Source organism: Neolamprologus brichardi, chromosome 18, assembly GCF_056152115.1.
Source record: "Neolamprologus brichardi isolate AB-2024 chromosome 18, ASM5615211v1, whole genome shotgun sequence".
In the NCBI taxonomy this organism is placed as follows: Eukaryota; Metazoa; Chordata; class Actinopteri; order Cichliformes; family Cichlidae; genus Neolamprologus; species Neolamprologus brichardi.
This window is the reverse complement of record NC_142121.1, coordinates 21,252,738-21,269,417: the sequence shown is the minus strand read 5'-3', so window position 1 is coordinate 21,269,417 and position 16,680 is coordinate 21,252,738. Positions and strand designations below refer to the sequence as shown.

The 16,680-nt window shown below is 39.5% G+C and overlaps 1 protein-coding gene across 6 annotated transcripts in view; it reads left to right on the top strand.

Annotated features, from left to right (window-relative positions):
- The window catches only part of kmt2cb (lysine (K)-specific methyltransferase 2Cb), an 81,925-nt gene that overhangs the window by 24,300 nt on the left and 40,945 nt on the right, over window positions 1–16,680 (top strand). For all 6 annotated transcript variants that reach the window (XM_087831597.1, XM_006786464.2, XM_006786465.2 and 3 more), the window contains 11 exons: window positions 1,404–1,492; window positions 4,167–4,311; window positions 5,104–5,310; window positions 6,522–6,631; window positions 6,785–6,894; window positions 7,622–7,784; window positions 7,912–8,083; window positions 10,038–10,152; window positions 12,322–12,497; window positions 12,680–13,032; window positions 16,506–16,583. In XM_087831597.1, coding sequence (XP_087687723.1) covers window positions 1,447–1,492; window positions 4,167–4,311; window positions 5,104–5,310; window positions 6,522–6,631; window positions 6,785–6,894; window positions 7,622–7,784; window positions 7,912–8,083; window positions 10,038–10,152; window positions 12,322–12,497; window positions 12,680–13,032; window positions 16,506–16,583 — 1,675 coding nt within the window. In that variant the 5' untranslated portion in view covers window positions 1,404–1,446. The remainder of the gene's footprint in view (window positions 1–1,403; window positions 1,493–4,166; window positions 4,312–5,103; window positions 5,311–6,521; window positions 6,632–6,784; window positions 6,895–7,621; window positions 7,785–7,911; window positions 8,084–10,037; window positions 10,153–12,321; window positions 12,498–12,679; window positions 13,033–16,505; window positions 16,584–16,680) is intronic.

Here is a 16,680-nt window from a genome sequence, read left to right as displayed (position 1 = left end):
GTAACCATTCACTAACCAGTTGGGGTAATGTGGATTTCTTCCCTACTAACTGGTGGTTTCCAGGGGGTTACCAGCTAGTAGGGGTGGGGGGAAAAAATTGATACTGTGTAGTATCGTGATATTTTGTTTGCTAATAATGTATCGATACAGGGACAGCAGAAATCGATATTTTGTTACAAAAAAGGTTTTTGTGCTCTGACTTCAGAGCATGTTGATCAGCTCCTTTTTCTGAGCAAGAATCCTGACATTCCTTCACTGTCCAAATGTGTTTAACTTTTTTTTATGGCAGCAATAACATGACAGTTTACTTATTTTAATTTAAGACATGTTTTATTTTAATTAAGTTTTAATTAAGTTTTTTTTATTTAATGTAAAATTATATTTTGTTTTAATTTACTTTCAAATTCTTCAGTTGCTGAAGGGGCTGCATAGGTTTCATAAATTGCATAGTTCAGAATAGCTATAATTGTACCAGATGGTTGCATTCAGTTAAGTTGGACTAGACTGTAATACAAATCGTTCAAGTTTGTCAACAATAAAACTGACTGAAATGAGAGAAAGACTGAGTGTGAGACTTTGATATTAGATAAAATGAATATTGATAAAGTTTACCTTTATGTACAGAATCTGAATATCGCAAAATATTTTAAAAATTGCAATAATATCGTATCGTGCGTTAAGTATTGTGATAATATCGTATCGTGGGATGTATGGTGATTCCCACCTCTACCAGCTAGTCTCTATACTGGTAGGACTGAGGGCCATTTATACTTGCTGTTGTTGCTCTCCTCTTGCTGAAAGTGATGTCACAATGGCTGGTGTGAGACACTTTTTGGTGTCGTTTCAGTTTGCTGTGCACCTCATGTGTCTTTTCTAACCTTGTGTTGGTCACGCAGCTGGTTTGAAGACACAGCTTATGCAGAGTTGGATGTTGCAATAGTGTGAAAAGATGAAACTTTCAGGAGGACAAATTGATTTCTTTGCTTCCTCTACATGTTTTGTCTGAGTGGCAGCACCTATCATTCAGCAAGTCTGGCATGACATCAGCGCCGGTAAAACGGTGGCTGTGATGACGTCACTGTGATGCTACCATTGTGGTTACCATAAATAGGCCAATAGTGCCATCATCACTGAATTGCCCATTTATTTTCATCGCCTCTATGTTTTACCAGTTTCTCCTTGCAGTTGTAACACGAATATGTATGAAACACCCCACCAGTACCATCCTTTTGCCTTACCCATGACTTCAATGCCTCCATTAAAAATCAGTGAAAGCCATGACGATATTTAATTAATTCATGACTAAACCACCACTCCCCCATCTCGAGGTGAAGTTGTGTAGTTTTAATGTCTTATTTCTTTTCACTTCCTCGGTTTTTTTGTTTGTTTTTTTCTTACTCCAGGGGTCGAACCAGAGGGAGAGTTGTTGTGGATGAGGAGGACAGCATGGATGGGACTGAGATAACAGAGTCCATAGACCCTCAGGACACAGGTGAGACTTTGTTTTTGATCTTTTATATACACATTGGTTTTGCTGAGAGTGATATATGACTTGAACCTGCACCCCAAGTAGCCTTATGCAGTGCTTTGAAGGGTATGTTAGTAAAGGTAGATGAGTCTCCTTCTCCTGGAGAAGGATGGATGAGAGCTTTTTCTTAGCACCCAGTGCCTTTTTTTCAGGGCTATAATTGAATGGGTTTAGCTTGAGCTGTGAAGCTGTAGTGGGTGTGTATTTTTTCTTCTCCCCTTACTGCTTCCATCTCTCCTCTTGCTCTGAGATTGGCATTGAGGTGCAGAGGGAAAGAGCCCAAGGCTAATGCCCTCTAAAAGCTTTTTAAAATCCCATCAGTCTCTCCAGACCCATTTATGTGCCTTTTTTATGTGTGTACATCACATCATGTGACCATGCCTCCCATTCTGATACATTTCAGTGCCGCCCTGTTGCTGAGCTGAAGATAGTTGGAAATGTGACGCTGTCAATGACTTGCCTTTCTTCTGGTATCATTTACCTTAGAACAAACAAAGGCAATATTTCAGAGTTTAAAACCCTTCAACATTTTTTTTTTTGTAAATGATGTTATGAATTAACCAAGCATTCACTTTGCCTTTTCAGTCTACCGCCATATGCACTTAAAACTCAGTGGTTTCTTCAGTGGCTCTCTGCCTCTGGGCTTTTGGCAAAATGAAATTTGTGACTCTGTGCAGTCTTGTCCTTAAAATGATATGTGCTGAGGTCAAGCACAGTATATCATAGCCTTTTAAATGCATTGTTTATTTTGTCTGTCTCTGTATTGTTATACTTACAGGTCACATAGCTCGCATTTTCAATATACATTACCATTAAAACAGTGTGATTGCATCTAGGGAATGGGTAGAGAAATTAACGACTGTTAAAATGATAAGCCATGGCGTTATCAGTTTTGATTATGGTACTGGAGAGATTATAATGCTTCTTCTTTTTCTTTTTTTCATTCCAATCCCCCAAAAGCGACCCCTCTCTCTCAGATAGTGTGGGAGAGGCATGGAAAGCTGCAGTACTGAGCAGAACATCCTTACTCTTGGTGACAATGGCAGCGATTTACTTTAAATTTGCTTTAAATTTCCCCAATTCAATGCTGCCAGGGCTCGTTTCCGAAAGTTTGTGTTTTGAATGCCCAGGTGGAAATGTGTAGTCTGTCAAAACATCAAGAGTGTAGTTTTTGAATGCCAAGTTTGCTCTTAATTTTACTCACCCTTTGGTCTATTATGTATACTAGCATCCTATGCCTACATAGTTGTGTTAAAGTAATTGATCCATTAGCATTGGTAAGAGGAGTACTGTCACCTATCAGTTTTTGTAATCTGATCTTACTTAACAGTAGGTCAGCACAGTTGATGAAATTTTAATCTTGGTCACAATTTTATTTTTCCAACAATTAAATGAACATGATTGATTGAATCTGAAAATGCTTGCTTCGCAAAACAAACATAAAGCAAAAGCAGCGAACGTGCCACTAAATCGGCACCTAACTTTATGCCTCCACTCTGGACAAGTGAATAAACATCTTGCATGTCTGCAAAGATTATTATTTAATTGACAGGAATGTAACACAATGTAAACATGAAACTCATACCCTGTTTTAAGTGCTGCTGCAGTTTATTAAAAAATATATATATATTTTTTTCTTTAGTTAATTTAGTTGAATAAAGAGGACCAATTTTAGTTTGATGCAAAGATTTGTACATTGGTACATTAGCAGAAATGTAGGACGACATGAATGTTAAAGCATTGTTATGTTTACGTGTGGCAACAGCATTATGTCAGTAATTGTGATAATTATTGTGCCCATAATTGTGGAGCCCTGCTAAACAGGATAACACAATTTTTTTTCTATTTAACAAATATAATGAGCTATTATCTAAAAAATGAGGAAAAACAACAATCAGTTTAATCAGTTGATGTCTTGTAAGAATAATTGTAAAACATCCATTGCTTATGCATTCAGTTATTAGTAGGTAAGTAGTAGTAAGCCTAGTATGAATTTTGCCCTTTTTTTAATTCCTTTGGATGACACAATCATTGTGGCATTAGCCTAATTACATGCCAATGAAATATTAATAACATTTTACATGGCCCAAAGTCTCAGTGAGAGGTACTGCTGGGAGTTGTTTTGTATGATTAGCAGAGTGAATTGAGGGTTTCGTCAATTAAATTAAAATTAAAAGCAGTCGTGATATGTCAGATATGAGTCCAGGATTGAACTTTTTTTATTCCCCCAAAATATTAATTCTAGCTACTTGAGATATTTTGACAGCCATGCCATCTCTTTTATTCCCTGCCTCTATTGTTATCACTATTCTGTACAAGACCTTGATGTTCCCACTGAGTTTACTGTAATCAGTGCTTGAGCATATGGTCCCCATATTTTACCACCCATCTTGCTAAAAAAAGGCTGTGTTTCTGACCTGGAGGAAAAAGACTAGAATATAACCAACCTGTCCTGTAACAGCCTGTGTCTGTCAGGGGCTGTATGCTAAACATGCAGTCATAATTGGCAGTGAATTGAGGAGCATTTACCAGCACAGAGGCAGATGCATTGGAACAATTCAGTGCTTAGCTGTTTCTCTACTCCCTAACAGATCTTTTCTCTTTTTTCCTTCCGTGTCTTTTTCATTTTTACCATCAGAAACACAAATCCAGCCGGTGGAGACTGTGGAAGTGACCAGTGAGGTGCCAGAGGAGGACAGGCCCTCTTCCCCTCTGGCCCAGAGCCCTCTAGCCGAGAATTCAGCAGGACCATCTGTCCCAACAAGTAGAGAAGTCAAAAGCAGGTTAAAAAAACTTTTCACTTCCCCAGAATCGCTGTTTTTGAAAAATAAAGAACCGTGCATGCATGTGTGTGAGAGACTCTGTGTGTATCTTTTTACTTTTTAAATTGTTTTTATGAATGAATAAGCACAGGTCTAGCACATACTAGACACATGCATGGATGGATTAGGTGGGAGTCATCAGCAGGTAGAGGCAACCCTTTTCCTCCCAGGTGCCACTTTGTTAGAGGTTCTAATCAGTCTTCTGGCCTGTCTGTTCTATCGATGTTGGTGATGGAAAGCAGATCAGGAGCCTCTCCTGGGATCTTATTAACAGTACCATCTCAGCACTTAATGTGATAAATATTTGCTGCTTGCTTTATTACTCAACTTTCCAGCTCTTGGCCACTGTTCTGCTGCTTTTCTGTTTACCACTTTGTCTCCAAGATGGCTTTCTCACTTAAAATGTTGATTGTTAGCACATCCAAATATCTGTAGTATTACCGGATTTGTCTATCTGCCTTTTCTTTCTTTCTTTTTTTTTTTAAATTACAAGGTCTGTGTTACTTAAATACATTATAATTTTTTACAAGTTGTCTGCTTATAGCAGTATGTTTTTGGGAGACTGTGTGTGTGTCTATGTGTGGTGATAGTCTGTCTGCTTTGCTTTGTGAGGTTTTATGTATATTGCAGCACAGACAGTCCCAGTGCCACAAGAAGGAGGCCTTAATTCATGGCGACATGTATGGCACTGTGTTAAGTCACAGTAGGTATATATAATTAAACACCCTCTACCACCCATTTTCTTTCTTTTAGTGAGCGTCTCTGTGCCTTCTGTTACTGCGGTGGTCGTAGCCTTCTGGGTCAGGGGGATCTACAAGTATTCACCGTCACGTCTCAACTTGAAGCACTCTTCAGCCACAAAGCTGATGGGAGCTCAACAGGCGATGGCAGCGATGGTGATAAAACTGCTCAGCCAAAAATGGCCGAAGAGACCACCTCAGGACAGAAGGAGAAGAAGAAGTAAGTAGGCCTGGCTGACACTGTTGTTACAAATAGTTTGGCGGCCATCGTTGGCTAGGAATAATCTGTAATGCTTCCCTGTCATGAGTTAATGAGCTGCAAGAAATGAAAATTTGCTAACAGCTTACTTCATTGTTCTTTTTTGTCCTTGGCTTCTATACACTGATGTTGCTGTGAAATCTTGTGGAAGCTGTTAGTCTGATCAAAAAGATTTTTCTTTTAGTTGACTTGAATTTGTTATCCTGGTAATATGAAGCAGTAGTGGTGGTTAATATGGTCACACCTAACATACACACCCAACTGTCAGTATTCCCCAGGCCATGAGATGCCAGATCAGGCAAAGGTTACACAAGAGCCTTGTGTTTGTATGCACACACATGCAAATCATACAAATAAAAGACCCTTCCTGCGCTCAATTGGACAACTGCCTGATTTGTTTTGGTCCTTTGAAACCAGTTGGTTGTCTCTCTGAGTTCACAGTACTGTAATGGCCAGTGACAGCATTATGGGTTTGGCAACAGGCCAAGCCAACCAGTAGCTGGTGTGCTGTTTGTGTGATTGGTCATTGAGCCCTTAGCTGTGCCTCATGGGGGAGGATGATGGAATCCAAGGGAGAAGGAAATTATAGATATATCATAATATATCATTTAGACTAAAAATTAAGAAAAAAAAGAGATTAGGAGAGAATACCATTTCATAATTGCTAATAAAAGTGTAAGGAATAGGTTCCCATCATGTTCCCAGAAACCCCCATCTTGATTTTGGCTGTTAGTTGTTTCCTGGAAATCCTTTTAAATGTTAATGCTCCCTCTCCACGTATTCTACATCCTATGCTGCTCAATAGTTGAAGCCAGGGAGTTGGAGAAACGCATCCCTTTCAACAGATTTTATGAGACAGAACAGCCAGCCTCTTGTGCACACGCTAAAAAAGATGGCCCTCCTTCCCGTCCTCCTCCTCTTCATCCACCTCCCTCCCCCACAGCTTTTTACTTGGACAGACATTTTTCCCCCAGCTCATTCTCTGTCTTCATTTTTTTGCTTTTGTAAAAACGGCACATCATTCTCTACCTTTATGTCTCTGTCCTCAATTTATTCTCAAGTTGATTCAGGCTGTCCTTCTCTTGCATAGTGCATTTTTAAGCTGTTCTCTACATTAAAAAAAATCTGTGCTGAGATGATGTTTTTTTAAAAAACCTTTTTCTTTGTTCCAGTGGGTCTGAAGGCTGCGAGGATGAGCCAGACCCAGCCAGTCGATTTTGGAACGAGCTTTCTCATGTCGGCCTTCCAGAAGATCTCAACGTCCAGTCTCTCTTCGAGTCAGGTGTGGCTAATGGACTCAGCCTATTTCTACATCCCCTTTTTAACAGTAATTATTTGTACTTGGAGAGTTAACAAGTGTACATGCTTTATATGCTAATACTGAATTTGTCTCTGATTCAGTTATTTGTTTGTCACATCCGTCTTTAAATTGTAGGGCAATGCTGGGCACATCAGAGTTGTGCCTTGTGGTCCGACGGTGTTTGCGAGGGCGAGGGACAATCTCTGCTTAATGTGGACAGAGCCATTGACTCAGGGAGCACAAAGGTGAGTCAAGGGAGAACATCCGTGGACTAATGGGTGTTAACACCATCTTAATGTGTTGGGGCAGCAGGGGAGGGACTGATTCAGTGAAACACAACAAAGCTGATGGATCAGACTGGCTGGTAAAGGTCGGCCTGGCAGCGTGGATCTCTCAGCTGTGAAATGGAAAAGGTCACACCACTCAACAGGGCTGAGCTCTCATGGCAGCTTGGCTCCTAGCGGCAGAAGTGGTACTACTTAAAGAGCTCTGATTCTTTTTTCGCTGCCCATCGTGTGTGCAACCCATTAGTAGTGCTGCCACTTGATCTCCAAGTGGTTACTAGTACACACTCATGGAACTCAAAGAAATGGAATTGGGGTGAGGTTTTCTAGCCTGATCATCAGGTAGCTGAAATGGCACTTTGAACAGGTGTCTTAATCCAAATAAACAGTTTCCCAAAAAGATACTAAAGATAAAATAGTCCAGAAAGAAGAAGTGCTACACATCAGATCTTGGCTGATCTGACAGGTATTCTTTGATGTGGCAGGTTAAAGTACAAAACAAAAAAAAACATAGGAGCGAACACCTTTCTGTGATGTGATGTGATGTTATTTTTTTAACGTGAAATCAGGCATTTATATCATTTATAGACCATTTAAACATTACGTTTGTTAGTGTTTAAGAAATGTGTTTTAGTTGAAGAAAAGGGAGATTTTAAGCATATTTTAAGATCGTTCTTTTTCTCCGCAGCACTGTGCATACTGTAAGCGCCTTGGAGCATCCATTAAGTGCTGTGCTGAAGGATGTGCTCAACTCTATCATTACCCCTGTGCGGGGGCAGCTGGGACTTTTCAGGATATCAGAAGTCTCTCACTCTTATGCCCAGAACACATTGAATTGGCCACTCACAAATGTAAGTTCAGAAAAATTTGATGTGTCAACTCCATAGGAAAATAACGTAATGTATATTTAACAAAACTAAGACTAAATTGCATTGTATAAACTTTTCTTGCCTTCTCTTTTCATTCAACTGTCCACAGTTGTAGATGATATAAATTGCGTACTATGCGATAGCCCAGGGGATCTACTGGACCAGCTCTTTTGCACCAGTTGTGGTCTGCATTACCATGGGATATGCCTGGACATGGCTGTGACCCCTCTAAGGAGGGCAGGTTGGCAGTGCCCTGAGTGCAAAGTCTGCCAGACGTGCAAGTGAGTCACTTCCCCTCTCCTCTAAATAACGGTTTTCCCTACTTTGCACTTTGTTTTTTGTCCTTTTTGTTTACTTTTTTCCTTTCTTAATTTCTGTAAAGCTACCAGGCTTCATGCTTACTGCTTGTTTGTTTACCTCTGTGGTTTGTGAGGAGCTGACTGGACGTTGTACCCTGAAGCTCAGTCTTATAACCTCTGACCTTATTTAAACAGCACAAGAGCTCTGTTTGCAACCAGGCCTGTTTGCCTGGGGTAACCACTGTCTGTTGAGTATTAAATATTGCATTACCATCTTGTAGCTGCATATTTATATTTTTCAGCTTTGCGATGCAGTTTTAGATAGTGTAACTGATTAGTTTAAAGATCTTTTTACTTCAGCCAATTCATTGGCATTATGGACAGCGCAGCAACTTCTCACAGCATCTTTGCACAGCTACTGTAAATCAGTTTGACAAATGTTTCAGCATGCTAGCATTTCTTTACTAACATTAAGCAATGAAAAAATGACATCATCAGCATATAGCTATAGCTTAAACTCAGCACTGGGTATAACAGTACAAGTAGCAAAACTAGTAATCAAATGTCACTTCATTTGCTAGTGTGAGCAAAAGTGGTGATGACTTTTGGAGATGACTTTGTTTTATTTAAAGCTGTTAATAAATTGGGTGTGAAGCGGTTTTTCCTGTTAGCTATTTTTTTCTTACCTTCAGCCTCCTGAACAAGGGGCTTGCAAGAAGTTTCATAATTATTTGTATAGCAATCTAACATAGAAATCTTCCTTTCAGTCACACATCAGTTTTAATTTTGGCTATAATCAGCTAATATTAGCCATTTGCTATTTATATCAACATTTGTAATGGCCCATGAAGAGTTACATTGCATAGTTTGTGACCAGATGGCACTCTGCAAATTCAGTGTTGCCGATACTCACTCAGAAACCCACAAACACAGCACTAGGCTGATTAAAGCAAAGGTGGGTACAAACGTAAATGAATAAATAAATACCTACACATAAAAAATATTAGGGAAATCTGTCTACCACTGATATCATGCAGAGGGCTCTTACTCCTAAAAATATTTCCAATGTTGTTAAACTTTTGATTAAGTTAATATCCTTAGACGGTGCCACCTGCTGGATTACGTTAACATTAGCTGTCTAAATACTGACAGTGTTAAGGTTTTTTGTTAGGAAGATATGATTACTTCTTTTCCTTCTTTTTCTTGTCATTCTAACTCAGATTTCACAATAACTGAATATTACCATGTACACAATTTAGCACTTGTAATGTTGAGGGATCCACAGATCATTTGGCCAGTGACCGGAAATAATCTGTTTCTGATCAACCATGACTGGTGGCAACGGGATTTTGAATTACTTTCTGTTTTGATCTTATTAGCCTGCTACAGTCTGATGGGTCAGTGCAATTCATATAGCTGTATGAATGGCTTTGTTTTTTTGTTTTTTAAACATAATTTCAACATCAATGTAATATCCTTACAATTTATGGAAATGTATGGTTTATGGAAATAAATATATATCTTCACAATAGCCTGTATTTTGCAAGTGTACAGTCTGGAAGTCTTTATTAGCTCTAACTCCCACATAATGTTCCCAGTTCAGTTGGTGGTGTTTAATTGAAGGGAATAGGTTAATCACAGAAATCCCCACACCAAATAGTGATTTGGAGGTATAATTGGAAAATGACCGGAACTTGAAAAGTTACTGCATTTGATTTATACTTGGATAGGAGCAAAGAACTTGTAAGCTAGTCAGAGAGTTCAACTGTAGATGCAGTAGGACAGCTGAGGTCGGGTCTTGCAGGTCTTAGCAGAAGAAATAGATTACAGAAGGAAGCATAGAGCTATATCATTACAAGTGACATTGTCTCATTGTATTAGACAAAAATAAATAAATAAATCTCAACCCTAAAACCTTTTTACTGTCTCTTTGTAGGAATCCAGGAGAGGACACTAAAATGCTGGTGTGTGACATGTGTGACAAAGGGTACCATACCTTCTGTCTGCAACCTGTTATAGACTCTCTTCCCACCAACGGATGGAGATGTCAGGTAGGAAACAACTAATGGGTAATGTTGAAATTAACAAAAAAAATAAAAAATTGAACCAAAAACAAAGAAAAAAAAACAGGCTTGTAAGTAAAAGTATTTGCACTAAATTAAAGTGTTTCAAATAACTGCATTGATTCATCTGGTGCAATCATAAAACTGAACAATACAATTAAATGGAAAAGAAATTAAGTTAGTTGGACCTTGCATATGACACCCACGAGAATGTAACTTTTTGATGGTTTCAATTTGTGCTTTCTGTGGTTACGAATGACTCAGACCAGCTGATCATTTAAAGACTTCAGTTCAGCCTCAGCGCTGGAAGATAACACTATGTTTGTGTGCATGCTCATGCACAAATGGTGTGCTTGCCACTCAGCTGGCTGGTTAGCACACCGCCTAATATGTTTTTTTGCAGCACCAGTTTGAGTAGGGCACGTCAGTAGAGACAGCGGGTGATGCAAGGTCTTTACTCTTGGTTCTCTATTTGACTCAGCACAAGGGCATTTCACCCACACATACACACACACAGCCTTGGCACTTGCTTCTCCGGAACACTTGCCTACATCCTATGTCCCCACTCGTGTGGTAGTTTTGTTCTGAGCATTGTCGTCTCACTCAAGTAGAAATCAATCAAAAAATGAGTCATTGTTCCAGTTTCGTATTCTGTGAAGTTCCTGTGATGTGGCTTTAAGTATGAACACTAGAATCGTTGACTGCGTACCATAGGGAAAAGGCTTACCTGAGCTCAGAGGCTAGTTAGCTGAGTAAGCCGCTAATTTAAAGTAAGTGTATACAGTCTTGTTAAAGGCAAGTTTTAATGACTATGTCTTGTGGAAAAGAAGTGCTCACAATATAAAATCTCATTTTCAATCTTTTTTTGTTGTTGTTGTTTCTGAAGATAGACAGAATACAAAAAATTCTACTATACCCCCACCCCCATCCCACAGCAACTTAAACTACATTAATACCCCAACCTCTTAAACCCAAAGGGACATTTCTGAGGTTGGTGTGTTGCATGTCAGTGGATAAAGTCAGTAGTGGTGTAATGATTACCTTGGAATACAATAATAATAATAGTCCTTCTTCATTTCCTGTTTTAAATGAACAGTGACACTCAAGTGACATACTAGGGGAATGGAAACCAAGTGAGCTTTTTTGTAATCCCAACACAACTCTGCTTACTGGTACATATTGTTGGTGTGGATACTCCCTTAAAAACACTGGCTGCTATTTATTTGCTCAAGTTAAACTGTGTTTCTGTCACTCACAAAGCTGTGCTCAACAAGCCATTCCACTGACTCTTGACGAGGACTGCAGCTTTAATCATAAGTTTCAAGTAATTTCTCCCCCTCATTCAAACTAAGCGCTACAGGGGTTACTCAGCATGCAAGCTTGGTTGATTGGCGAACAGTAAAGGCAATGCTTGTGTTATCCTGTTTAAAGAAATATACACATTTTCCTGTTATTTTGGGCCATGTGATAAATGTCTATGCTTGAGTAAATTAAACCATTTACCAAAACTGTGTTGCCAAAAATGTCTTCTCTGCAGGAAAGGGTGTGTGTATGTGTGTGCAGGGGAAAAAGAAAGCTGGAAAATATAAAAGGTTGATTATATCTGATAATTGTCTGTTTAAAAAGAATCAGCCAGAAACGCTGCTCAGATGTCCTCCATGTTTTGATTATTGTAATCCGACTTGGATTCCAGCTCTTGGCCATTTGTAGCACTACTTGGCAGTATCCTGCAGTTTTGCGGCTGTAACCTGAATATTTTGGTGCCAGGATTTTAAAGTTTTGTGCTCTTAATCAAAAATAATAATCAAAAAATTATAAATGCATACTGATGAAATAATTCAAATGTGGATTATTAATAAAAGTGCTTTTTGAAAAGTTGTCCAAAGTATTTTCCTCATCAGAAAATTGTCCAGTTTGTCATTTTCATCAAACACTATTTTTATTTATGTTTTTTCACAGTCTCCTGGTCTATCTTTAGATTTTACATTGTACAAATCTTTATATACTCACACTGAGATTTTTATATGTTTACACTGAACTCTGGGTATGTACAGATTTCATGCTTGGTTCCCACTCCATGGTTGAAATGTCTAATCAGTGTAGCAGAAGCACTGAATTCATACTACACTTATTTATTCATGTTCATTTTCTCCTCAGAACTGCAGAGTTTGCCTCCAATGTGGAACGCGAACCAGCGGGCAATGGCACCACACCAGCCTGCTGTGTGAGAACTGTGTCCAAAATCAGGACCCTGCTCTGTGCTGTCCTATGTGTGCCTGCATTTTGGACCCTGAGCACCATAAAGACGTAGTATTCTGCCACACTTGTAAAAGGTAAGGGACTTGTGTTTAACTGTAATACCACACATGCAGTGCTCCTTTTTAATCCTTATTTACTATGGTGTACACTGCTGTTTCATGGTAACATGGTGAAACACTTGGATAGCATACTGATAGTTCAAATTTTATGATTGCCCCATTAGACACTCTCTTAAATTCCTTTGCACTCCTTTCAGATGGCTACACCTGGAGTGTGAGCGTCAGAACTCAGGCCAAGCAGAAATCCACCCCAGAGAGGACTATGTTTGTTCCAACTGCAGGTCTCCTGCTGCAGAGCAGGCGCTACATCCAGAGGATATGGACACCGGCCCAGAGCTCAGCCCTCAGCCAGCCTCCATGCACACAAACTCTGAGACTGGCGTACAGCTGGCTCAAAAGCACACAGACCTAGAACTTGGCAATCAGCTGCCTCCTGAAATGCACAAAGACCCAAAACCGGAATTACTTGCTGTTCCATTGCACTCGGATCCAGAGCATCTACAGGCTACTGTCCAGGAGGAGAAGCTGGCCACATCAGACACGAAGCCTGGTAGGTCTTTGTTCCAGATTAGATTATACACAGATTACACTAAGATCCTTTCACCTTGTCTTTTGATATGTTGAAATCTTTTATTTTCATCTGTGCTCAAATTTATCCCTCATAAGAATCTAATCTGTTTATCACCTTGTTAATCATATCTTGTTATTGCAAGGACAAGGAAAGTTATTCTTTTGATTATATGAAATAGCAAACACCGAGGTTATATGATTAAGTATGAAAAACCGTCTTTGTAGTTGAGGATTCATTGACTCAGCCTCTATCCACGCAGAAGCAGTTGAAAGTCTCGGCTATGAAACATCAATTTGTGCTGTAACATCAGTACTGATGAAGTTTTGAAAGTCACAGTTGTTGCAGATAAAAGTACTGATGAGTTGTTTGGGCAAACACTAAAGAGAAGCACTCCCTCTTTTATTTGGAGGCCTTTATGAGGACTCCCAAATAAACAGATGGTGTCCTACCAGCAACAGATTAAAGCAACTCTATAGCCTTTGTAATTCTGTGTTTTGAAAATGTAAAGTACTTTGTTTCCCCATACTGTCTCTGGGGAAGATTATATGTAAGGCCTGTCACTATTAATTAAGAACTGATCATCTGCTTTACTTCAAGGAGCACCTATTTCTTTCCAAATATTGCTAGCATGCATCAAAATTTAACATAAAACATTTCTACTTGAGACGGGCACCAAGTTGACAGATTTTGCTTGAGCTTTAAATAAACTTTGCAGGTAACAGCCTAACTTATCAACTTGGCAAAATTTGCTAGTGATTCTTCACTGGGGGGAAAAAACGTAGCCCATTTACCTTGTGGTTTTCAGAAGCAGGTTATGATGTAATGATGCACAGCAAGCTGTCTCAGCCATGCTGGATTCAAAATATGGCCTTTGATTTAAGTTCCAAATATGAATGTTACATAGAAACCACTTAGAACATAGAAAGAAGTGCTTGTGTGTATGGGTGTGAATGGGTGAATGAGGCAAGTTGTGCAAAGCGCTTTGAGTGCTCAGAGTAGAAAAGCATTATTTATGAACCATTCCATTTACCATTTGTGTTGTAGCTGTACCTCCGTAAGAACTTTCTGTGTTGTAACTGTAACTCTGCAAGAAGAAATTTTTCAACTGATTACATATTGTTTTCAAGTCAACACATTGGCGCCATGGTTAGCACTGTTACCTCACAACAAGCAGGTCCTGGTTTCAAGTCCACTGTCTTTCGAGTCCGGATTTTCTCTCCGTGTCTGCGTGGGTTCTCTACGGGTACTCTGGCTTTCTCCCACAGACCAGAAGATGCAGTTATTGGGGTTAGGTTAATTGATGATCCTAAATTCCCCATATGTGTGAATGTACGCGCGAATGGTTGTCTCCCTGTGCCTGGTGATGTGTCCAGGGTGTACTCTGTCTCTTGTCCTGTGGCAACTGGGACTGGTTCCAGCCCCTACTCGACCGAGGATTAGATAAGTGGAATGGATGTTTTCAAGGCATAACCATCAAAGAGTTTTAGTACTGAACTTGAATTGAAACTTCTACTCAAGACTTGATGTGCACACCAGTTTTCTACGGACATCCTGAAGCGTCATTCATGTAATAATAAAATTGAACTGCATCTGACTGTTCTTCCTGGTAGTTCCATTGTTTGTATTGCATTATGGTGCAAGCTTTATTGCCACTTTAAGTTGCACAGTGTTGGAATGCTTGCATGAAGCTCAGAGCTGCATCTCAATTCTGGTGCCTGTGAGATTTGCCAGCACTGGAGTGCAATATCAGTGAAATATATGGTTAGCTGGGGTTGCCAGTGGCAGCTCTGCTGCCCACTCTTGTCTAAGCAGCAGACTCCACTGATGAGAGAATGGATTGCAGTAGCATGATGGTGATATCGCTGATCCCCTGACTGCTAACCTGCCTTTGAGCTATATTGGCTCATTCATTCATTATTACTCACACAGCTTGGCCGCACTGCTCACCATATAAATGTTCTCTCATTTTACGTTTCCTGTAGCTATTCACTGTTTCATTACTGGATTTACCTGGTGAGGCAGTGAGTAACTCGTTGTGGTTTTTAAAGACATGTGGAGTGAACTTGTTATATTGTGCATACATTTTTAATTGTTAACTTTTTAAAGTTAACAGCAAACACAAAACAGTATTATTCCTACCCTTCTCTTAACATGTCATACCCCTTTTACTTAAAAGATAGTGTTTGGGGTTAAAGGCTCTTAAATCAGGTGAACTGAACAGTTATAATTTTTCACTAGGTATTAATAGGACACTTCAAAAAAAGAACTAAACTGTACTTAATTTATGCTCTTTTTTTCCTACTTTTTCCTTTTTTTAAAAAAATATGTGATGATGACTATGCTGCAAGCTGCCCACTCGTGTAATGCAATTAAAGTCATTAACTGGAGCTGTTCATCACCTGCCAGGATTCACCACCCCTCAGGGTTTAACAACAGGCTTACAGTGACTTAACTGACAGATGCTGTTAGATCCATTCTGTGAATGCAGGCGAGGCCTGACTTTAGGCCTTTATTGCATTAATCAGAGCTGCATGTTTATCTAAACCGTCACCTTATTCACTGTAGGAGATATAGGAAGTAGGGTCTTAATATGAATGTGAATGCGTGTTCAGCTTGGTCAATAGCTGATGGCTGGAGATGGTTAGAGGCCCATCTCTCTAATTGACTCTCTGGCATCAGCACCGGATGAGCACCTGCAAGCTGCACAGTCATGAGCCCAGAGCACACAGACCCTGGGATGTTGGTTGTCATGGTTACTCCCTTCCCTGGCAGAGATGCGTAGCAGGTGCATGTGTGTGTCAGGATCAGTATGACATGGGAACTTGTGGATTGAAATGGTGGGCGCCTTCTTAAGACTAGGCTATCTGTACTGTCAGAGGGTGTCTGGCAGAATACTGGCTCGAGGTTTGGATTCCTGATAGCCAGCAATGACTAGTTCTATTCATACCAGACTAGTCAAACGCATTGCTGTCTCTGCTATGAAACCAAATAGAAATGGGGGTACACATTACAAAACCAAAGTGATGAGAGAAAACAGGAGAGACTATATTAATACCAAAATGAAGTCTGTGATACAAGCTTACCTCATGTGGTTTTTTGCACTGCAACCACTTGTTACCCAAAATCAACTCTTCTCACACACTTCTCACGGTGCTTTCACGAGTGAAAGAAAGTGATATTTGTGTCATTGTCTCAGGAAACTACATCATTGTTTAGTTCTGCTTGTTTTTACCAGCTGATTCGAGATGAGTGTTTTTAGAATTAATGGAAACATAATTTTTAGAGAACTGTCTTCTTGCTGGGTTTCCAAATCCATCCTGTGCATATGGGCTGCTTTCTTTATTCTTTAGCCACTTTAACTTTGTTCACAATATCTTCAGTCTTATTCTTGCTTTTAATGAAGTGATGTATATTTTATACCTAATCTTGTTAATATTGAATCTGTCTTTTAGACATCTCTGTGGGAGCAGACATAGTAGAGAGGCAGGTTACTGAACCTTCTGTCAAAATTCCAGCAGAAATTAAATCAGGTTTGTACAGGCCACTTATTTATTCACCACTTTACTCATATTGATTTGTTTTTATAAAGTTTTGGTTAACTACAATGCTTATGGTTTATTATCAAAG